Source organism: Corvus kubaryi, unplaced genomic scaffold (genome assembly GCF_017639235.1).
Source record: "Corvus kubaryi isolate FWS band 111438036 unplaced genomic scaffold, C.kubaryi_AGA036_p1.0 135, whole genome shotgun sequence".
NCBI lineage: Eukaryota > Metazoa > Chordata > Aves > Passeriformes > Corvidae > Corvus > Corvus kubaryi.
The window spans coordinates 918,788-942,619 of NW_024580669.1; the positions used below are offsets into that span (position 1 = coordinate 918,788).

Sequence of the window (23,832 nt, forward strand, 5' to 3'; positions counted from 1 at the left end):
TCCCTTCTCCAGGGGAACATTCCCAGCTCTCCCAGCCTGGCTCCAGAGCAGAGGGGCTCCAGCCCTGGAGCAGCTCCGGGGCCTCTCTGGGCTCTCTCCAGCAGCTCCAGGTCCTGCTGCTGTGTCCCCAGGGCTGGGGCAGCTCTGCAGGTGGGCTCTCACCTGAACAGAGCCTGGTGTGGTTTGAGATTAAAGTCAAGCCCACGCTGGGCTGATAAATGTGGTGAGGGATTAAAGTCACCATTGATCCCTCGGGAATAAGAAAGAGGAGGAAAATCCTCCCCAGCTCACGTAGCAACACAGAAGACAAAAGCAATTCCTTTCCTTTTTGCGTGGATAAACAGATTTTTCCTTTTCCACTGGGATTTCAGCAGTGGGAGGAGGGTGGGGTTACCTGTGGTATCAACTGATCTCCCGCAGCTTCCCAGGAGCAGGATCTGTCCTTCCAGGAATCCTCGTGTGAACCCTCCTGGGTTGAACACGAAACCACACAAGGAGGAATCAAACCTGGCCTGGATCCAGCTCATTTCAATTTCTTTCCGTAACTCAACATTTGGAAAAAAACCAACAACCTAAAATCCCACGAGTGCATGTTAAAACAGAAACTATTGTGGTTTTTATGAAGTTTTTCCCACTTATTTTCCTCGACAACATTAAAATCCCAGCCAAGCTCCTGCCGTTATCTGGATTTTAGAATAAACCCTTTTGATTTAAAGGGAACACAAAGCTACTGGAATGATTAAAAAAAAAAAAAAACAACCTAAAAGGGAGGGAAAAAGGAATTACCATATGAAAGAAGACACTACCAGACACGTAATGGCCATTTCCCTGTGACATCTTAACCTCTCCCAAAGCCCTGCTGCCACCTCTGCAGGTGTCCCTGGGGATACCCCGTCTGAGGAGGCATTCGGGGACAGCTGGATTTGTTAGCTGGGCCAGGCCTGGAGCTTCTGAAAGTCCCCAAAATGAAAGGCAGCTCAGGCACTACCCCAGAGCCACAATCCCGTTGCCTCTGCCCCATCTGGACTCATTAACAGCAAATAGATGTGATCAAAGCTTAATTTTATGGTGAGGCACTTCAATGGAGCCTTTTAAAAAAATCCCCACACTAACAAGGAAACCCATCCAGGGAACAATGCCCAGCTCCTCACACCTGAATCCCAACACCACGCCGAGGAGACGGTTCATTACTCCTCCAGGAAGGTTTTAAAAGAGGCCGAAAGCTGCTAAAAATAAAAAGAAATTCCTCCTGACGGCCTGGATCCCTCAGCTGCGGTGGGGGGACGAGGATGAAAGGGCAGCACCGCTGGTCATTAACACTGCGGGGCTTGTCTTTAATGCATTTTGCAAACGTTTGCCATTATCCCTTGATTTGTTCCTTATTCTCAGCTGGGCTGGGGCTTCAGGTGATGGAAAGCAGCTCCAGGGCAGGCAGAATTCCCGCTCTGTGACACAGAACAAGCAGACCTGGAGATACTATTCCAGCAATTCTTTGGGATTTCAGTATTCCAGCCATTCCTTTGGGATTCTTGCCTTGTGCAGCCCCAGTGAAGGTTCTAAAATGACTGGAGAAAGAGAGCCCTGGAGGTGTTTTTAAGGGTGCCTCAAAAATGCAGCTTTGGAACAATAAAGGTGATTTTCAATGACTCCTTGACATGCAGAAATTCAAACCAACAGCTCAAACCTCCAAAACCTTCAGCTTTTCATAGAATCAGAGAACAATTTGGGTTGGAAGAGACCTTAAAGATCATCCCGTTCCTTCCCATGGGCAGGGACACCTTCCACTATCCCAGGTTATTCCAAGCCCTGTCCAACCTGGCCTTGGACTTTCCCAGGGATGGGAAGTGCACAATTTTATTTTCTAGCTCCCTGGTGAGGAGTACTTGGATTAGAGGAACAATCTTCCCCCTCGGGACTTTTCTTTTGGCAGAAACCACAGCTTTTCCCATTCCTTGGGAGGCAGAAGCTCCATTCCCTTGCTCCGTTTCCTTGGGAAAAGCAGACAAAAGATGGGAATATCCTGCTCAGAACTGTCTTCACCAAAACACAGCAGATGGAAGAAGAGACCTTGGCACTGGAAAAGTTGTCCATTATTAGTTGATTATCGCCCATCACAAAATCTCTCCTCGAGATTCCTTGGCAGAGGAAGGCACCAGATGCAGGCAGGACGTGGCTGCCTTGAAGGAGAAGAATTAATAAAGCCTGATCTAATTTTTAAGATGGAGTTTAGCTGACAGCTCACGATTTTAAAGCACCAAACAGAGCCCAGCTGTAATTAAAGCAGGACAGGAGAGAGGGAACATTTTCAAAGCTCTTCAGGCTCAGTGCTGAGCCACAGCTCTGGATTTGGGACCATTCCCAAGGGACAAAACCTAAATACCTTAAGCTTAAACACCTGGCCATGCTCTTGTGAGCTGATAAATATCAAGTGCTGTCAGTGCCTTGGAGGGCAATGAGAAAGGGAGTTAAAAATTTGGGCCCTTTACCCAAATTTCTCCCAGATATCTCGCGAGGCCACAGGGAAGAACTCTCCCTAAATGAGCAGAGTTCGAGAGTTCACTGAAACCTGAAAAGCAGCAGCTGGGGAGCCAGTTTGCCTGGAATATTGGGATAAATGGGCTGTTCAGTGCTCTTTGATGGCTCTGAAATAGCCAACATCAGCCCTGAGGCCACAGGAGTGGGATTGGGAATATTTGGATCCACCGGTGCCATAGGGAGCCAAGCTGGAGCCCTATTCCAGCACCAACACTAAAATAAAAGAGTAAAACAATAAAATAGAGGAGTAAAACCAGCCCTGAACCAACTAAATCCAATTTTTTTCAGCCAACAGAGGAAAGAGGAGAATCTAAATTCCCTCTTTTACTGATTAGTGGTTATCCCACACGGAGCGATAACACCATTTTCCCACTTTTCTCTCCGGCACATCCAGGGTTTACAAAGGGCTGCAGGTTTTAGAATGTATCAGTTCCATTCAAACCCTTGTTGAGCAGCAAAATCTCTTTTCACGGTCTCCAATCTGACAGCCTGCTGTCCTTCGTCCCAGGAAAATCCATTATTCCAGTATCAGCTGTTACTTTGGTTATACCACATCCCACCACAACTTTGCTACCCAAATGCTCTGAACTCCAAGGGATTCTTTCTTGTTTTAACCATAACTCTGCCTGTTTCAATGTAGGTGATGTTTTAATTTCTACAGGATTTATCCTGGGAGGTCCTGAGTGAATTCACCCCACGGACATGAGCCCAGGATCTGCTGGAATTCTCTCCCCACTTTAACTGTGATGTTGCAGGAGCCAAATGAGCGCACAAACGAGGTCTGGGAGAACTCTTATTTACCTGGCACAGAGGAAGCTTTGCTCCAGTGAACTGGAATATTGATGAAGAGCAAAATGTACACTTGTTGTTTTTTTTTTTTTTAAAAACGGAGAACATGAACCATAAAATCTGCTTATTGCTGTAATACTGTGGCCAGGCAGAAGAGTTTCCCTCCTCTAAACACTCGATTCAATATTTAGGATTTCACAGAGTCCCTGATTGGAACACAGAGTGAACATTTCCTGGGGCCAGCCCTGCACAAGCCCAGTAAATGCAGAATCGATCACAGCCAGTTAAACACAGAGAGGGGAGGCTGCCACGAGGGTCTGGAAACCCTGCGAGGGTTCAGAAATAAACCAGTGGCTCTGCAGTTTGAAATTCAGCCCCCAGAGCTGAACCACTCGTGGCTTTTCTGGAATATGGGAGGCCGAATCCCAAAGCTGGAGACGAGGCACAAGGACAGGCTGCGGCTGGATGGGAATTTTCATCATGTTCTTTGGTAAATTTGAGATAAACTTGTGCTCCACACTGGGCTTCATGGCAAGGAAAAGCTTCCTTGGAAAGATTTCATGGAATCATGGAATGGTTTGGGTGGGAATGACCTTAAGGATCATCCAGTTCCATCCCCTGCCGTGGCCAGGGACACCTCCCACTGTCCCAGGCTGCTCCAACCCCCAATGTCCAGCCCGGCCTTGGCCACTGCCAGGGATCCAGGGGCAGCCACAGCTGCTCTGGGAATTCCATTCCAGCCCCTCCCCACCCTCCCAGCCAGCAATTCCCAATTCCCAATCTCCCATCCAGCCCTGCCCTCTGGCACTGGGAAGCCATTCCCTGGCTCCTGTCCCTCCATGCCTTGGCCCCAGTCCCTCTGCAGCTCTCCTGGAGCCCCTTTAGGCCCTGCAAGGGGCTCTCAGCTCTCCCTGGAGCCTTCCCTTCTCCAGGGGAACATTCCCAGCTCTCCCAGCCCGGCTCCACTTCCCGAATTTCTAATTAAACTGACTCCCTTCCTACACAATCCCAGAACCTGCCAACCTCTCCCTTCATGGATTTTCACGCAGGACATGGATCCAGCGCCTGGGGTGCAGCTGAGCTCTTCCTCACTGCCCTTAGTGTGAAGTGTGATGGTCACTCCCATCAACTACAGCTCGTTTGTCCCAGCAAAATCTAATTTTGCCACTGTCAGGACAGAAAAATGTGACTGGACAACTCCACTTGGAAAGTTTTTCCAAGGAAAAAATGCTCTACTCAACTGCCTGTTCTATGCTGCCCCAATGACCTGGACTTGTCTCTCATGACACTTGGATGGTATTTGCACAGAGGAAGGTAAAAAACCTTCCTTTGTGACCTCCTGAATGCCTGTGACGTCAGAATCCTTTCCCAGCTCCTAATTTTTACGTCATTCCAGCCTTCCCAGGCATCCAGGAGGAGATCCAGCAGATGGGAGCTGAAGCTGGATCCCAGCAGAGCAGAAACGAGCTCCTGTTTTTAACGGAGGGTGACTGACCACAGGAACAGCTTGGTGTGCTGGGTTCTCCATCTCTGACAGGCTCGAAATCAAGCCCAGGTGCTTTCCTGGGAGAGTCACTGCATTCCCAATGGAATTACGGACTTGATGAGGAAATTCCTGGGTGGAAAAACTTTGCTGGCTGATTATGCTGCAGATCTGATGATTTTATTCTGATTTTGAGCTCGAATTCCACAGCAAAAGATGCCCAAGTTACTATTAAAACCCCCCAGCCAGCAAAAGCCCCGTCCCAGGAGCTCTGAGGCTGGAATCTCTACAAGTGGTGGCATTTTCTTCCCCAGCACCAGAGAAGTGAATCTGTCCACCCAAGACACACCAGAAGTGTTCAGATCTCCTGAATTCCCCATAAAATGGGAATTCTCAGCACATGAACTCTTAGCCAGCACCCAGGAGGTTGCCAAAAAGGGGTTGGATCTCCAGCGGGATCATGGTTAAGGTTGGAAAAGACCTCTCAGATCACTGAGTCCAACCATCAGCCATGGTCACCACCAAACCACGTCCCCAGGTGCCACCTCCACGTGTTTTTTGAACACTTTCAGGGATGGGAACTCCATCACTTCCATGGGCAGCTGTTCCAATGCTGGACAATCCAGGAATTCCCTGCCAGGGTGGTCTCACCTCCAAAAATCCCAGCGCCAGGACTGGGAGCATCCTCATGAGGAGATGCCTTTCCATAATCTTCAATAAATCCCTGATGCCAAGCTGGCTCCTAACCCAGCTTTGTCACAAGCTTAAAAAGCAGGGAACAGGAAAAGGATCGCTTGGACAAGGACTTTCTTTCTTTTATTCCCATTTCACGTGCACTGCAGATGAGCAGGGAAGGGAAAATCTGGTTGGACACAGAAGGAAGTTTGTGACAGTCCCAACTTCCAGCCCCGACTTGAGCCACTGGGATCCTCCTGGAATGCTCCAGCAGCCGCAGCAGAATAAGGAATATCAGTGCCTCGGCAGGGAGATGGACGGGATAATTTAATTGGTCTTTTGTATCTCTCCCTTCTCCGGTCCTGCTGAGTTCTGGAGCTATTATTAAAGGCATTTTTTAAGGTATTTTAATTTACTCCTCCAAATGGATTCCCATCCATTCACTCCCACCAAGTGAATGTTGTCAGGGACATTAGTGGGGTGATAAAATAGCTGCAGCTTCCCGCTGCTTTTAATGTGTTCCATCCACCAGAAAAGTCATTAGCTCTTAGCCTTTAATACACCCTCTGCACTGCTGCACAACTGTTTATCACTTAAAAGCGCCACGCTCTCCCTTTATTAATCAATATACATTTGTGCAAGGAAAAGGGACTCACAGCCACTGATTCCAGCCTGGTTTGTGCTGCAGGAGCTGCAAAAACATCCCTGACATTTTCATCCCCGCCCTTGAATATTCCTAGAAGTGGCTTTTACTCAGGTTTTTACACAACTCCCCCAATTGCAGGTGAGCTGGTGGCAAGGTGACAAATTTATTTCACCGGTGGTGAGTGGCAGCTTTCCCTCTCCTTTGTCATCCCTAGATGACATCTGCTCTAGAACATCATTAGCAGCTGCAACACGACACAAATGGGACGTGGAGCACGGAATTAATGATGCTCAGGAGCAGAGAGCTCATTTTTAATAAATGTTTTCATACAGCGGGCCCAGTTTGGAGAATAAAACCCCTCAGTGTTATTTTTATGTGCTCTGAGATCTGGTTTTTTTTTTCCCAGTCTCAAAGCCCCAGTATTTAAAATATACTTATCTATTAAAAATGTCTTGCTGGAGACGGTGAATAGGAACGTTCAGGTGGAGGAAGGGTGCTCCTGGAAAGAGACAGCGACCACGACAAGAGCAGCTGGATGATGAAAAACCAAAAGAAATTGGGAAAAAATGGATTGAGAAAGGTTTAGAAGGGCTGAGCTCCCAAAAGAAAATGCTGTTGTGTCCCTGGATTGGTGCTGTCCAGTGAGAAAGCTGTAATTATGATCTAAATTCAACAAAATTAATGAAAATGCAAGAGATCACTGGAAAAGAAACGGTGAAATCCAGGAATGACAGGTAAAGGCTTAAAAGGGACCCTGAGCTAAGCCTGGCTGAGCTCCTGGGCTCACAAAGATGTCATTTCACTGAAATTAGCAGCCAATTTGTCAGATTTTGGCATCAGTGTCTAAAAGCCTCATTTGTAGGGGTGAGAGAATGCAGAGAGAGACCAGGCTGATGTCACCAGCGGGTTTTGGTATAGGGGGATCCCAAAAGGTACTCAAACCTCACCCTTAAACACCAAAATTCACCTTCCAGCACCAAAACTCACATTTCTGTCTCACTCCTCGTTAACCCAACTCTAATTAATGTGATGAAGAAGTCTTTGTTCACCAAAGCAATCCTTGGCAAACAGGGGGAGAGAGCAGAGGCCTTCCTATGGATCCATCCCTCTGGGGCATCCCAAAGAATATCAAAACTCACAGTTAAATTCACTGTATTATTTTCCATGGCTGGATTTTATGCAGGTTTAAGGCTGGTCTTAAATTTAAAGGAAAAAATATTTCCAAAGGGAATTTCCACCCCAATTTCCACCCAAGAGGCCAGAGGTGGCCAGAGGGTGGCAATTTGGTTCTTCAGGTGTTTCTAATTTAGGTTTCTCTCAAAAGAATGGGCAAAATTTAGAGTTTCCCACATTTCCATTAGAACATTCCAGGGCTGGAATGCTATTTATAGACAAATCCAGTGGAATTGTCTATAAATAAAGGCGAGGAATTGGTTAGGAAAAGGATAGGAAGGAGAACATTTTCCTCTCAGATCATTCATTCAGCAGGACCTGAATTTCAATATTTTATTGCACAGGCCAGTGCTGGAACCACTGAACTCCATGACAAGCAAGACACTGGAATTCCCAATCTCCACCTCCTTTGATTCCAAAGGATTTGAAACAAATCCAGTGCTGGGATGGAGAAACCCCAATGCAAGTCAGCAAGGAGGCGCCTCCCAAGCATCTCCAGACAGAACCTGGGCAGAGCTGAGGGCTCCTCCCAGGAAGGACTCAAAAAGCAAAACCACTTGGAAATGGGAGGTGATGGACTCAAGGTCTCCACTCAAGAACAGAACCCAAATATCCTTAATCCTGAAAAAGTTTAATTTAATGGAAGCCTTGGCATTATGCAGAGTTTCCCAAGCTGGAAGCTACGAAAAGAGAATCGTCTCATGTTCTGAAAAATGAAGCAGAGGATTGAAAAAAAAAATCTGCCATTCCACTTATTCTCTTGGTTTACTTCTTTTTTTTGCATTTACAAAAAAACCTCAAAATTGCAAATTTTGCATTTCTGCATCATGGCACGAGCAGGGGTCAAATGGACCAACTGAAGGGTGATGCAGGGGGTCTGTGCACATCCCAAAAGGGAAAATCCAGCCTGAAGTGCTGCCCCCAAAAAGCACAGACAGGAGAAAACTCAGGGACGCTGCACGTGCCAGCATCCCTTGTGATTTATTCAATAAATTCAGCCTTGTGCTCTCCACATCAAAGACCGAGGAGATCACAGCTCTGTCCCTGGATGTCTCCAAAGGATTATCTGGAAATTCCTCATGCGTGGAGGCTGCTCCCAGGATCTGACAGCTCGTGTTAACATTGCATTCATCAAACCACAGTGACCACCCCGAAGCCCCGGAGACTTGGGAATGACAAACTCGGCAACACCAGCCTTTGATTCCTGCCAGGAGAAGCCGGAATGACAACGAGATCCGTGGGCTTGGAGCTAAATGGAAACATTTTTAACCCACTGTTTTCTCCTTCTTTTGGCTCTTCTTGACTCAAACCCCACCAGGTCCAAGGGTGGGGCCATTCCTGAAGGAAGAAGATTCCAAGGAGGAGCCATGGTGTGGGGATGAGAGCTGTAGTCATGTATCCCAATTTCTGGAAGCAGGGATGGATTTGGAAAATGCCAGAGGCCTGGAGGGCACTTTCCCCTTCAGAATGACCTTCTCCACTGGGAAAGCTGGGCCCCACTGGTTTAAGACAGCGTGGGAATGGGACCACTTGGATCTGTGGTGGAGTCTCCATCCCTGGAGGTGTCCAAGAAGGCCTGGATACGGCACACACTGAGCTCTGGGCTGGGGACAAGGTGGGGATCGGTCACAGGTTGGACTTGATGGTCTTGGAGGGCTTTTCCAACCTCAGGGATCCTGGGATTCTGTGACTGGCAGGGAATCTCATAGATTGGACACAGACACCACCAAGGCAATCCCAGAATGGTTTGGGTGGGAAGGAACCTTAAAGTCCATCCCATCCCACCCCTGCCACGGGCAGGGACACCTTCCACTGTCCCAGGCTGCTCCAAGCCCCAATGTCCAGCCTGGCCTTGGACACTGCCAGGGATCCAGGGGCAGCCCCAGCTGCTCTGGGAATTCCATTCCAGCCCCTCCCCACCCTCCCAGCCAGCAATTCCCAATCTCCCATCCAGCCCTGCCCTCTGGCACTGGGAAGCCATTCCCTGGCTCCTGTCTCTCCAGGCCCTTGCAGTACAGATAAATCTTGAATCACACACCAAGGACACCTTTGCTTCCCTCAGATCCCAACTATTTTTATCACAATTTTCCCAAAGGCTTGTCCATTAATCCAAAAAACCAAACCAAAACAAAGCAAAAATTATTCAGCTGCACTTCACTGTTTTGCACACTAAGCACTGAGTATTTCCACGCCTTTAACTCCTGGCAAGGAGCAAAAATAACTAAAGGGACTACTCAGCAATTTAGCAACCACCTGCTCCTAACTCAGGATTTCTGTTGTCCCAAAGCCCCATGCGACGGCAAAACTCTGCTCCCAATATCCAGCAGAAGGGCAGCATGGAAAAGAAGTTGTCTTTTTCCCAAAAAAACACGTTAGGAGGAAAAAAGAATAAAACATCAAATGGGGAAGCGAAAAACCCACTGGGTCAGCTCGTTGTGGGAGATGTCTGATAACAGCGGCGCTGCCATTGTTCAATCCCCGGCTGGCGCCGTGTCCTGGGTTGCAGTGTATTCTATCACCATCCTCAGGAGCTGTTGAAACCAGGTGCGGCAGTGTTTCCTTGCCTCCTCCCCCCAGACCATCTTTCTGTTAATGGCCCATCATTGTCCTGCCTCATGACTCCCAGATAACTCCCTCCGGACTATCTTCTGTTAATGAGTCTAATCAACACTTGGCCTCATGACTCATTACCCCATTGTGAGATGCTCCACCCAGAGGGAGGAACCAAGCATCCCAGCGTGGATATAATCTGGGACTCTGACCACCAGAGACAACCCTTCCCACTGGATTTCCAGAGGACAGGAGCTACACAGCCACCACAGGACTTCCTGAGGAAGAGCAGACTCTTTTACTACAGGATCACTGCTTCAGAGGACTGCAGCCACCATTCTACCAGACTGCTACCACCACCCTGCCAAACAGGGTGTCAGGTTGTACCTTGACTCTGTCAGTTTGACAGTGTTTTCTTTTACTTTTTTTTTCCTTTTCTTTAATTTCCATTAAATTGTTATTCTGACTTGGTGCCTCCCACTGGTTTGTTTTCAAACTAGTACACGCCGTTAACGAGCAATCCCGTTTGGAAAACGGCCTGGATGAGGCCATGGATCTTCCCTTCCCACGTGGAACTTGTGCATCATTTCCTGCCAGAGCCACCTCCCCTTCCCAGCAGCCAGAGCATCTCCAAGAGGCCTCCCAGGCATTATGGATGGCGGGGAAGGAGCGCTTCGTTTCATCGCCCGTTGTTTTCCCGGTGCTAACGACGCTCCGGAGATTGCCCTGTGGATAAATCCATGCAGGCACTCAGTGGGAAGGCGAGGGAGCCAAACTTGGCATGGATGGAGCCATCCACACAAAACATTCATCTATTAACCAAACGGCAGCGCTTCCAAACCCAGCGGGGTCACGGCGGAGCCCTGCTGGGAAACAGGAATTAACTCGGAGCGGAGATCGTTTGTCTCTGGAATGTTGTCATATTCGCTGTCATATTCGTGGGTGAATTCCAGGCTTTCCTGGGAAGGCAGGTGGCACTCAAGATCGCTCATGGGAGAGGCCTTGGAATGCAAAGAGAGCTGAGGAGAAACTCATCTCGCCCGGATGGAATGGGGGGAATTCACCTCTGATGCTGTTGCAATTAACGGCAGCAAATTTCACTCAGTTTCACACAGAAGGAGAAAACTGGAGTAGCTCAGTTACTACCAGGATACTACTCAGTTACTACCAGGCTACTACTCAGTTACTCAGGCTTGTGTTTCATTCCTATGTAGAAAAAACATTTCTCATCTTACCCAGAGAAAAACACGGCCAGGCCTGATGGGGAACATGCATCAAACAGCAGAGTTGGAGAAATGAGATAATCATCCCATTGGGCAGGAAACAGACAATTTGGGGCCATCATTGGGCAAAAAAAAAAGGGAATTTTTGGGGAGGAAAGGGGAATTTTTGGGGAGGAAAGAGGAATTTTAAATATTCAGCGGTTGCTGCAACACGTGGTGGGATCTGTATTTACACATCTTCCCCTTCAGCAGCACAAAAAGGCTGAGGGATGTGGCTATACACACCAACCTCCCAAAGGAATTTCCTGAACTCCCTCCAAGTGAAGAGCCAATTAAATACCCTTCAGGAATTAATTTCTTTTTGGCCAAACTGCTTTCACAAGCTCCTGTCCCTCAGCAGAATCACGGCACCTGCACAGAGCACCCTGTGTGAAAAGGGAGGGTTTTTCACCCCCAGACATACAAATCCCATCCTCACTCCCATGTCCCACTCACCCGGGAGTCATTCCCTCACCAGCAGGGATTCAGGAATTCAGAGGCAGAGGGAGTTTTCTGGGAGACCTCAGGGAACAAAAGTGAGGTCAAATGCTCGAGGTGATGCTGAGTGGTTCAGTTCCCACAAAAAGAAAGCGTTCCTGGCTGCTGGATCCCGAGTCCAGCACTCAGATCCACTTGGGAATGCTGGGAACGGGCCAAATCCTGCTCTTTGCCCTCCTGAGCCAAGGACAATCCAGTGAGTAACCGTGGAGTAAACTCTGCCTAAAGGAGGGGAGGGTTTCACCCTGAGCTGTGACCCCACCCTGAACCAATTTATCAAAACCACCCGAGCAAAACGGCCCTGATTTTACTGACAGCAAAAAGGGCCCAGAGGGTCAGTGGAAAACACCATTTTATGGACCAATTCCACCACCTTTAGCTAAATATTTGAATATTTACCCCACCACCCATTGAACAATTTGCTGCACCTCCACTGGAAGGCAGCAGAAAAGAGATTTGAGCATTTCCCTGCAATAAGCTGGGAGCACAAACCAGAGTCTGAAATGCTCTCACGTTTTGTTCCTCCAGCAGCTCTCTAAAATTGACTGAAAAAGCAATTACAGCGTTCCAGTTTTCTCCTCTATTTTCGTTTTCCTTTCCTGAGATACACAAAAATAAACCAGGAAGGATGCTGGAGGCTCCACCAGATCGTAAACTGGTGGGGAAGCTGGGAGAGAGGGGATATGGGCAGTTAAATTGATGGAAAAGATCCCCAAAGTGCGAAAATACTTTAAAGTCTCACCTGTCTGCTACTTTTACCATGATAGAGGTGCTTAAAAATGGGCATTATCATGCAATTAAATAAAAAAATAATGAGGGGGTGTGAAATAAATTGCAATAAATGACTTTAAATTTAATTATTGCAGAACAATGTGTTCAGAACATCAACCAAAACCACACAGCTCCTTTTTGAGAGCAACATTTGCAACCTCAAATCAGCTGGAAAAGAAAAGCAACCCCTTGAACAACAACCTCAGCTCTCAACCTGCCCCTTCCTGTGCTGCCATGAACTTTCCAACTGGATGTTCCCTAAATTCCTTTCCATTCCTCTGGAGTCCAGGATGAAAAAAAAAAAGGGTTGTCTCACAACCTGGACCTCTTAAAAAAGGTGAATCCCCAAATTAAATCAATGGAAAGGGCTGGAATTGAAGCTCTGGTGCCTCCTGGCCACCACTCGCTGCCTGTGGTGTCATTTATTGATTTCCAATATCATTATTTCAGGACTTTCATGGTTTTTTAAGGCATGGAAATTCCTCCTCTGGCCAGGCAGGTCATTCCCACCTTCATTCCAACCCCTCCTGAAGCTTTGTGCTGCCACCAACCTGCAGGGAATGACCCAACTACAGAAGGCAAATAGGGAATAACCCATAAGAATCCTTCAACTACGTCATGGCTGCAAGTTAGAATCAGTCACCGGGGGGTTTTAGGGAATGAATATTCTTATTTATATTCTTAACATAAATAAATAAGATTAAACATATGAATTTGAGATGATTTTTGGAAGACTTTGTGCTTGCCACAAATCTGAGCCCTGCCCAAAACTTTTCCTCCTTGATCCATGTCTAAAGGACTTGGAGCAAATTATTCCAGGATTTTGCCTTCTCAGCTCCATTAGGGCAATTCCTTGATTTTTTTTTTTTAATGTTGTAACCCCATGTCAGACCAACATTCTGCAAAACAAAAGTGCAGGTGCTGTTCAACCCCTTCATCTCTTCAAGGCTGGATTGTTTCATGTTCAGGAGCTCAGTTATTCCCATTATTTCCAAAAAGGGGTTTATTTGGGATCTCACACCTTTGCAGGCAACCAAAAGCCTGAACATTTCAATTCCTGGGCTGAACTTTTCCTCACTGCCAAATCAACATTTGGACTTGACTCAGCCCTTATCACTGGGTCATGACACAGAAACCTCAAAATGCTTTTAAACCACACAGGAAATTCCTTTCAATTAAAGCTGATTTTCTTGGCTTCATTAACGAGCCACAAGTGTTGCCAAATTAATTTGAAGAGCCTAAAGACCAAGTAAAGCCTTGACACCCTCTGGTTACTTGCTGGTTTCAACTCAACAGATGATAGATCCTGCCTGCCTGAGGGAATTTGTCATGGATATTCATGGATTTGTTATTACTGTCATTATTATTATTATTATTAATATAATTTATATCATTATTATCATTATTATCTTTGCCACTCTTCCCGGAGTTTCTCTGGAGATGAAACCCAGATGATGTTCTGGCAGCTCCTGAGGGGAGTGATTGGCTTGACAAACCAGCAAACACAAAATTCCTCAGGAAGAACAAGGAATCAAATCCAAATCCCTCCAAACCCCAGTATTTTGACACAGATTAATTCCTTCTAATATTGCTTTATCAGAAGGAATTCATCTGAGTGTCAGAACATTGCTCTGAACCCAACAGGAGTCCAAGGTGCCAAATTAAGGGATGGATGCTCCTTGAACCTGGGAATGGGAAAATTGGCTTTAAATGGAGCAGAAGTCACCTGGAAGCAGCTTTGTTTTGAGACATCTTCAATGACATCCCCAATCTGGGAATGGGTTTTTTCCAAACATTTCTCCCAATCCCAAAGAATCTGCAGGAGCAGCTGTGACCCCACAGCTCCATTTTCCTGCGCCACCCACTGGAATCCAACACCATTCCTGCTTTTCAGCCAGGAAATATTCTTCAGGTGACTCTAAGAAGACCCAAAGCACACACAAGAGTTTTTCTTTTCAGGTCCATGACTAGGCCAGCACCTGGAGCTCTAAAACCTCAGCTCCTGCACATTTTGGCAGTTCATATTCCAGGAAAATGGGTCACGGAACCCCAGACTGGTTTGGGTTGGAAGGGAACTTCAAGACCACCCAGTTCCACCCCATTGCCATGGGCAGGGACACCTCCCACTGCTCCAGGCTGCTCCAAGCTGGCCTTGGACACTTCCAGGCATGGAGCATCCCCAACATCTCTTTGCTAATTGGGAGAATAGGGATTAATAATATTTTTCATTTTGTGACAGAAAACAACAGAGTGGGAATTAAACAGGGAACGCTCAAAGCGGGTTCAACCTGTCCCTCACAGCGTTCCTGACACGACCCTTAAAGGAGAAAAAAGAGACTTAAACAGAGAATCCTCAGTGCCTTGGGCTAAAAGCATCCTGGGGCTCCCTTGGAGGCTGGAATATTTTGTTTGCTTCTTTTCCAGGCTTGTTTTTCTTGTAACTGTGTGTGACTCCTGAGGTTACTGAGGGATGTTGTTCACTCAGGGAGGAGTGGGATGCAGCCGAGTGACCAGATCTCCTTCTGTCCTTTCCTGTTCCAAATGCCTGACATTATTTAGACCATTTTTAGGGCCAATGGGATGGATCTCATCTCCCTCCCACTGAAAGAAATCTGCTGCTACTCCAGTGACTTCGAGGTCAGGTGAGATCCAAACTGAGATTCCATTTCCACACATCCAATGCCTGTCAGTCCTCTCCTCCTTCACCTTTTCCAGCAGCCAGTAATCAGCACCTAATTAATTAAAACAGCCCTGGACAGGGCTCTCCCGTAGAGTTGTAGCATTTCCTCGATTTTCACACCCTGGAGCAGTTTTCTTTACAGGCACAAAGTCTTCAAATATTTTAATTAAACAGCCCATCCCAATGGTTTGAATTCCCCAGGAAATCCTGGATCAGCCCCAGCATGACCAGACCTGGTACCCTCCAACAGTGAGAGGGAAAAGTTTTTCCCTTCTCCACAGTGCAGCTCCCACAAAGCAAAAATCCCAGCACAAAAGCAGATCATTTGCAAAAAAACAAATCACAATTCTGACAGCTTTGTGCGTGCGAGGGAAACTGTAATTTTATTTTATTTTATTTTATTTTAATGGAAAGAGTCTATTTATAAATTAGAACCAAGAGGGGAAACTTTTCATTTACTGCTTTCCCTCACTTCTTTCAGATGTAAATTCGAGTGCTATGAACCTTCCAGCTGCAAAGTTTATCCACTTCAGCAGGAAGATTCCAGAGGCAGGGAGCAAACGCACGGTGCCAGGAGGAATATTTCAATGGAATGGCAGCATCCCTGCACTGTTGCTCATTTTTTAATTCTCCTGTTGACAAGTCCCTGCCTCCAAAATCCCAACTACTCCCACTGAACGCTGCTTGTCAGGAAGGGGCAGCCCCTGCCACACACAAAAAAAAAGAGCTTTACACCTTCCCTTTCAACAATAGATTAATGTCTCTTTTGTTCTCCGAGAGAGCCGGGTGTCATATTTCAAAACGTGCTTTTAAGCCAGGTATAATTAAAGCTCTTCGAGAGGAGGGAGGCAGAGAAATGAGCAGCCAAAGGAGTAATAAAGGCATTTTAGAGGGTGCATGAGCTGGAAGGTGCCTCATCCCTCCCTCTCACCACACAGCTACAATTACATTCCACGGTGGGGGAGGGAAAAAGAAAAAAAAAAAAAAAAAAAAGAAAGTAATTATAAAAATGAACTTTTCCTCGAAAAATGAGCACGTCATCAAAGGATTGCTGCTTTGAACAGCGCAGCGCTTCAAAAGGAGGATGAATTAGTGCTGACAACTCAATAAAGTAGCCATCAATTATTCAAAATGTGATGGCTCTTCTCATGCAGCACTTGTGATTAGGAAAACATTTCAAAAGCTGGAAATGAGAGTTATTCTTCCTCAATGAAATGGGCTTCAAAATGTGAGCGAAGAAAAGTAATGGGACTTTGGAGGAGCCTGGCAAGAACACGGGGAAGTTTCTTCTCTTGGTGCCATCCATCAAATGCTTCACCTGAGACTGTTCCAGGCTGGATTTGGGATTTATGGAGCAAAACAAGCAGAGGGAAAGGAAAAATATGTGTGATGTGAGAGGGGGACACAACCTTCAGCTGATGGGTGCAGAGAGCCCAGCCCAACCAGGCCCCAAATTAAACCATTGGTGTGTTTTGAAAAAGCAAATATTCAACTTTCCTAGGGAAAAGAAAGTTACGGAAGAACCAGGTTTCCCAGAGAAGTTTGTGGAAGTTTTTGATGTCCCAGGCCTGGAAGTGGCCAAAGCCAGGGCTTGGAGCAACCTGGGATAGTGGAAGGTGGCCCTGCCCATGGCAGGGGGTGGAGTTGGATGGGTTTGAAGGTCCTTTCCAATTCAAACCATTCTGGGATTCCATGAAAGAAATTCCTGGAGGAATGTTGGTGATGGAGCAACACAGGTTCCTTCAAATGAAGTTTATCAGACTTTGCCTTTCCAGGTGCTGGATGCTCCTCCTGGAACTGCAGCTCCTCCATCACCGAAACAACCTCAGTGAAGGCAAAGCACTGGTTTAAAATTGCTGAAATCCTGGAAAAAAAGGAGCTGGAGGAAAAATGGAAAACTGGGGGAGTGTCACTCCTGTGGCAGCTGGATCTGTGATTTCACACTGGATTTTCAGCAGCACCCTTGGGCTGAGGAGAAGCTGCTCTGCCTCAGCATGGCAGGGCCCTGCTCTCCTGCCAGGGATCCTTAATGAGTTTGCAAATGAGGAATGTGCAGCTGGGGCTTTAAACAAGGAGGGTGGCCAGGCTGAAAGGTCGCTCCTCTGGCCAGGGAGGTAGCAGGGGCTGGGTCTGACACCAGCCCTGTGAGGCAAAATGAGGATTTATGAGAGCAATAGTGCTGCTGAGGGAGCCTGGCAGGGCTCTTTGGGTAATTAAAATAATCAATCAAGGCCTGGGATGGAGGCTGGGGGCAGATCTGTGTGGTTTGCTCCCAATTTCTGAGGAAAAACTGACAGCTAGAGGGAAAAAATGAAAATAAAGTAAATTACAAGGAAGTTTTAGTGGTTTTAAGGGTTGAGTGAGTAGTCAAACCAGCACTGAAAAGCAGTGGCACAGGCCAGGGTGAGGGTGAGGTCCCTTCATGGAATCCCAGAATGGTTTGGGTTGGAAGAGACCTTAAAGCCCATCCCATCCCACCCCTGCCATGGGCAGGGACACCTCCCACTGTGCCAGGCTGCTCCAGCCCCAATGTCCAGCCTGGCCTTGGACACTGCCAGGGATCCAGGGGCAGCCCCAGCTGCTCTGGGAATTCCATTCTAGGGCCTCCCCACCCTCACAGGGGAGAACATGGCAGACTCTTGCTGAGGTGAACAAAACAGGTTGGTGGCCTCAGGTGGGACCAGGATCAACATTTTGCACCCAACTCTCAGTGGAAATACTCAAGGCCAGGTTGGATGGGGCTTGGAGAAATCTGGGATAGTGGAAGGTGTCCCTGCTCACGGCAGCGGGGCTGGACTGGAAGGCCTTTAAAGGTCCCTTCTAACCCTTTAAAAGTCCCTTTCAACCCAAAATATTCCACAATTGAGTGATTCAGCACTGAGCAAACGAGGGTTATCCAGTTCCTGACCAACTCCAACTCACGACACGGAAGAGGCATCCAGTGATTTCAGGGATTAATGGGATCCAGAGGCCTCAAACACGGGGCTGTTCCCTCCAGGTCGAACATGACTCACATCTGTGGGCTGGTTTGTGAAGCGTGACTTTGCTTCTTTGCTTTTGCAGATCTGAAGAGGACGAAAATAATTCTGCCTGCGAGGGGCACTGCCTGAAAATGTCCACATGCAACTCCCCTGCCCTGGGATGCACTGAACGTGCAAGCGAAACTCGAATTTTTGAAATAAATTGAAGCCCTGACGCTCCGCCTAAAGGGATTGCTTTTGTACAGCTCAGAACTCCCCGGTGGAGAACTCACACATCTGCAGCTGACTTATACAGGAGCCTTCTGAAAGCTTCCACAAAAGGCAGGAACTGCACTAAACGTTCCCCCCGGAGGAAAAATTATCTGAAGAAATATTGGAAGCAACAGGGAGAGTCAGACTCCCACCGAGAGATAATTCTGTCTCTCGTTTTAAGTTGGAAAAGAAGATTTAGCACAAATTCTGCAGTCGGTGGGTTTTACCCTCTTGACATGAAAAATACAAATAAGAGCTGAAAACATCTTGGTTGTAACACCACGCCACTGCAAAAAAAAATTTGAAATATGAGGCTCAGAACCATTAAAACTGCTTTAAAATTATCCTTGAATGGGAAAAACCCCAATTGATCAGCCATGCCTGCTCCTTAATGGATGCTGCTGGCTGGGAGCCAGCCTGGAAAGACAATTAATTTGTTTACACTAATAAATAATAACATCCAGCCTCCATCAAAGCGTGGAGCCATCAGCCCTGGTGAGCCACCGAAAGCTGCTGGCTGGGACCATCCTTCTCCTTAATAACCACTTGTCTGACGGGGAGAAAACATTCCAGAAGCTCCCAGGGATGTCTCCTTGGAAAGTCACAAGTGAGTGATGCCATGCATGGAGTGGGTGCTGTGGGAATTGGCTCCAGCAAGTTGTTATCCTGAAAAACAGCTGCATACCCTGACTTTTTAAGGAGGTTTTTTTTGGGGGATTTTTAGCCGCTGGAGTTTGGCCAGAAAAATATCAGGAGCATCATGGACACAATGCTGAGATAAGAAACAACAGAGGCTTTAAAGGAAAGGAAAAATCCCACTGTGCTGCTCCCGAGTGAAGCAATTTGTATTTTTTTGGAGATGGAGCAACAGTTTTTTAAGGCCAGTGACCAGCTGGGTGGAAAGATTTATCACCTCATTGAGAACCCTACAAGAACAGCCTGTAAGGAGCTGTCCAGGCACTTGTAGCCCAATTTAAGATCGATTTAAACAATTACAGCCTGAAATTTAATGCTGAATAATTTTGAGACAAATGAGTTTCACGGTGATTCAGTCGCTCTGGAAAGGAAAAGAGTTTCAAGTGTTTTACATTTGAGGAGGGAAGAATGGAAAACGAGGCCGCGCTCCGGTAAAATGGAATATTTAGAGAGGACAATTTTTTTAAAGGATAATCTTAACAGCAATGGATGATTCATCCGTGAGGACACGATGCTGGAAAATCTCTTATCTCCCAACTAGTTCAGCTCAAACATGTGCTGATAGTGATCCCAAAGCAGCTTTATCAGCCCGAGCAGTGGGGGCTGATAATTCCTGAGTCGTGTTCGAATCACAGCTGCAGAACCTTCAGAGAGATCTTTGGGATAGCAAAGAGTGGGATGGTTAAAGCAGGAACCCATGAACCAGGCAGGAAAAAGCTGGGGGAGAGCTTAATTCACCACATTTCCATCATATCCATGAGGTGACGGGGGCAAAGACTCCAGGCTCCAGCCCTGTCATGCAGAAATAGCCTTTTTTTTTTCCCCCTTTAATGGAAAATCCATAGGATTATTTTAGGGAGCTATTTGGATGAGTTGGTTCAAAGAGGCAGCAATTTTTCTTCTCTTTTCAGAGAATTACCCTTCTCTAATGTCAGGAACAAGGAGACCTCCTGACCACACACAGTTTGACCAAGAATAATTCCAGTTCAAAACGATTTCCATCCATCATGAGAAACAAACTGTAGCAACTGGACGAGAAAATTCCAAGCCATTCTGTCTCTTCAACCCCTAACGAACTTTAAGGAGATATATTGATATTAAAGAACACATTTTCATGTGAAATGAAGCCACGAGCCACAAAAAATACTTCATCCATTTTAAGGCTGGTAAAGCTTGGGAAGGAAACAATCCAGGGATTCTGTGCAGTTCCAAAACATTTCAACTCCTGGAAAGAGACTTTTGGCCCCTTTCTAAAGAAGCTGGGACTTCTGGAAATGCTCTTCTGGAATCTGATTTTGCTTTGGCTCTGAAAGGACCATCCCACCCCTGCTGCACCCAGACAGGCACAGAGTCAGTGACCATTAATCCACCAAAAATCCTAGAAATGATAACAATAATCACAGTTATTCCTACTGCTGTATTATAATATCCCTGTGTTTTACAGCTCTACACTGGGATAGAAAATGGCCACATAAACCTTGGGATAAAGGTGTTGCTTCCTAAGGATTCTCCAAGTGTTATTCATCCCTGACAAGAGGGTTTCACAGGAAAGAGGGAATAACTTTAAAGGATTAAAAGAGTTTGACAAGAACAACAGCAAGAGTCAGTTCATACCTTTCAGTCCAAGGCAACACATGAAATTCAGAATTTTGGGGTGGGATTCCACATTCTCCTGTTCTCCACGGAGCTGGGATGAGGACTTGTTGCTTTTATCCCTGTTCCACACTCACAAAGGTGTTTCAAAGACTTCTCCTACACACACTCCATCTCCAACCCAAATCCCTCCCATCTTTTTCTGATGGAGGGAGCCGTGGGGCTCCACATCCATCACCAACAGGGCTTGGGGGGATCAGATCCCATCCCTGCTCCTCCTGGGAGCTTGGAATGTGTATTTATCCTGATTGCACAGCTCTGTGACTGGAAGGTGTCCCCAGAACTTCTAAAGGAGACACACACAAAAATCTTCCCAATCTCCCATCCAGCCCTGCCCTCTGGCACTGGGAAGCCATTCCCTGGCTCCTGGCCCTCCATGCCTTGGCCCCAGTCCCTCTGCAGCTCTCCTGGAGCCCCTTTAGGCCCTGCAAGGGGCTCTCAGCTCTCCCTGGATCCTTCCCTTCTCCAGGGGAACATTCCCAGCTCCCCCAGCCTGGCTCCAGAGCAGAGGGGCTCCAGCCCTGGGAGAATCTTTATGACCTCCCCTGGACTTGTTCCAGCAGCTCCATGTTCTTCCTTATTGGACACACAGCCAGGTCCTGGCTGGACACGGACAACCAGGAATGTCCTGAGTGGTCACTCAGCTCCTACCTGCAGCAGAGGCCTCTGCACTCCCAGGATCTTCATGGTGTCGGCGTTGGCCAAGATTTTCAGCGGATCCGACGCTTTGGTGACGCCTTCGATCTCTTTGTTGATCTCGGCCAGGACCTGGTTGAGGAAGATGTTCTTGATGTACATGGTGAGGAACTCGCGGAGCGGGCACTGCTTGGCTGGGCCCAGCTCCATGGCGTACTCGATCTCTTGGATAAACCTGGAAAACAGAGAGGGGAAGAATAAATTGGAGTTAAACCATGCAGATCCTTTGGATTTTTTAGTGCCGCCTTTGCCATTCCAACGTTTCAGAGCTGAGCGCCGGCAGGGTGGGAATGACCATGGACTGTCCCAGCTTGAGGAATGAAGAGGAGAAAAGGTCCACAAGGTAGTTTTAGAGGAAAAAAGAGATAAAATACAAACAGTTGGTGAGATGAAGACTAAATCGCTGGAGAAGAACAGATAAAATGAGAGAAAATTCCTATCCCAGGCACAATTCCTGTTTATTTGTCCAAAAAAAAATTGGCTTTTCCATTTGGGACATGCTGGGAAGATGTCCTTATAAAAACAACATCACCATTAAAAAAATGAAGATGCCACAAATCCCTTTGAAAAGCCAAACTTCCTCCTGGGCATGGTCACTCGATTCCCACAGGTGGGTTCCTCATCTCTAAACTGAACTGCAGAATATTCCAGCTCAAAATCCAGAGAAAACATGGAAAAAAGCAGTGTCTGTGCACGATGCCATTATCCTCCTGCATTATGGAGGTCTGTGTTATGGTGTATTTTTATCACCCTTTATTGTTCCATCCCAGGATCCCATTCCTGCGCACGCAGAGCAGCAGGACGATTCTGGGAATGTTTCAACACCAAATGTTTGCCATCTCCTGCAAAATCTCTTTATTTCTGTGCTGCCATCTGGTTACCAGCGAGGAGTTTTCTTCCCGAAATTACCTCGTCATGTCTTTAACTACATCTGAGGCAGTGGAATTGGTATTCCTTTCAAAAGAATTAGGAACTGAGTATCAGGAGCCAAAAAGGATTGAGACACGCTGTCCAGAGTTGTGCCGAGGGAGGCTTAGGTTGGATATTAGGAAAAAATTATGCAGTGGAAAGCGGTCAGGAAGTGGAGCAGGCTGACAGGGAAGTGTGGAGTCACCATCCCTGACAAAAAACATGGATGTGGCACTTAGGACATGGTTTGGTAGTGAACAGTGACTGGATTTGATGATCTTAGAGGTCTTTTCCAACCTCACGGAGTCTATGATCTGTTCCTTAGCACTGACCCTATTCCCAAACCCTTCACCGAGATCTGCTTCATTATCTTTCACTTTCTACCTCCATGTTCCTCACTCCAGAGGAGGCACTTCCCTTCCCAGCACTGACTGAGGAGGAATTCCCATGGATGATTTCTTTCCAATCTGAGCTGTTTTCTCCCTAAATCCTCTCCCTGTTGACTCCATGGGTCTGGAGTGACACATTCGGACAACGCAGCTTCCGTGGGCGGATCCCTTGGGAGTTCAGTTGGAAGATTGTTTCTCCAAGGAGAGATGTTGCAGGGAGGGAATCACTGAGCCTGGCAGATTTATTCCCTGGATTTCACAGGGTGAGAATGGGAATCAGCTTTGTAAAAGGGGGAAACAGCGGAGTTGTCTGGGAAGAGAGCAGAGACTCCACGGAGCTGATCCCAGAAATACCAGGGCTGATGTCACCAGCTCTGAGTGCCACCACTCATGTCCTAAAGGGGACACTGTCAGGGTTGATGGGACTGTGTCAAACTCACTCATTGAGTCCTTTCACGGCTGCCAGTAAATCTCTCACTCTTCCTTTTTACGTTTATTTACAGAGCACAAAACTCCCCAGAAAGTGAATTTTACTATTAAACCCCATTCCGGTGGGTCAGGAGCAGCACAGGAGCTTGAACTGGGAATGAGCATTGTCCAGTGAAGTGACAGGGACAACTTTTAAACACTTTTAAAGTCCAGAAAATGCTTTAAAATGGCTAAACCAAGTAAAAGAAGCCTTTTAGAGGGAGAATGACCACACGCAAACCATCAGAGCTCAGATGTGCTGACCTACAGTGGGAGTGGCAACTCCTCATCCCACATCCTGAGGGTGACCCCGAGTGTCTCCTGCACCACAGACTAAAGGTCAGTGCTGGAAAATGGTGCCATCAAGAATTTTTGTTTCCCAGTGCCTGGCATTAATCACCATCCCAGATCTCTCCTAAAGACGCGTGCCTTCACCTCCGGAAAACTTCTCCTTGATTGTGGTTGATGTATCCTGTTAAGTTTTAACGTCTCGACATGGACAAGACGAGAGTGGTTCACCTGATGCTGCTCAGGATCAAACCATATCCCTGTTTTCCTTGATAGGAACCATAAAATAATCATGGATTATGAGTGAGCTGCCAGACAGCAGTGACTGAGAGGGGATTTTGTGAGTGCTCAGCATCGTTTGTGATAAAGAACAAATGCTCAGGAGCTTAGGAAGCAGATTTCAACTCGATAGCAGCAGGAAGTTATTAAGACTGAAGC

The 23,832-nt window shown here is 47.0% G+C and overlaps 1 protein-coding gene across 1 annotated transcript in view; it reads right to left on the reverse strand.

Moving 5' to 3' along the window:
• EXOC4 (exocyst complex component 4) overlaps positions 1 to 23,832 on the reverse strand; it is a 268,855-nt gene that overhangs the window by 54,938 nt on the left and 190,085 nt on the right. The window contains exon 9 of the mRNA XM_042052282.1: positions 21,296 to 21,515. Coding sequence (XP_041908216.1) covers positions 21,296 to 21,515 — 220 coding nt within the window. The remainder of the gene's footprint in view (positions 1 to 21,295; positions 21,516 to 23,832) is intronic.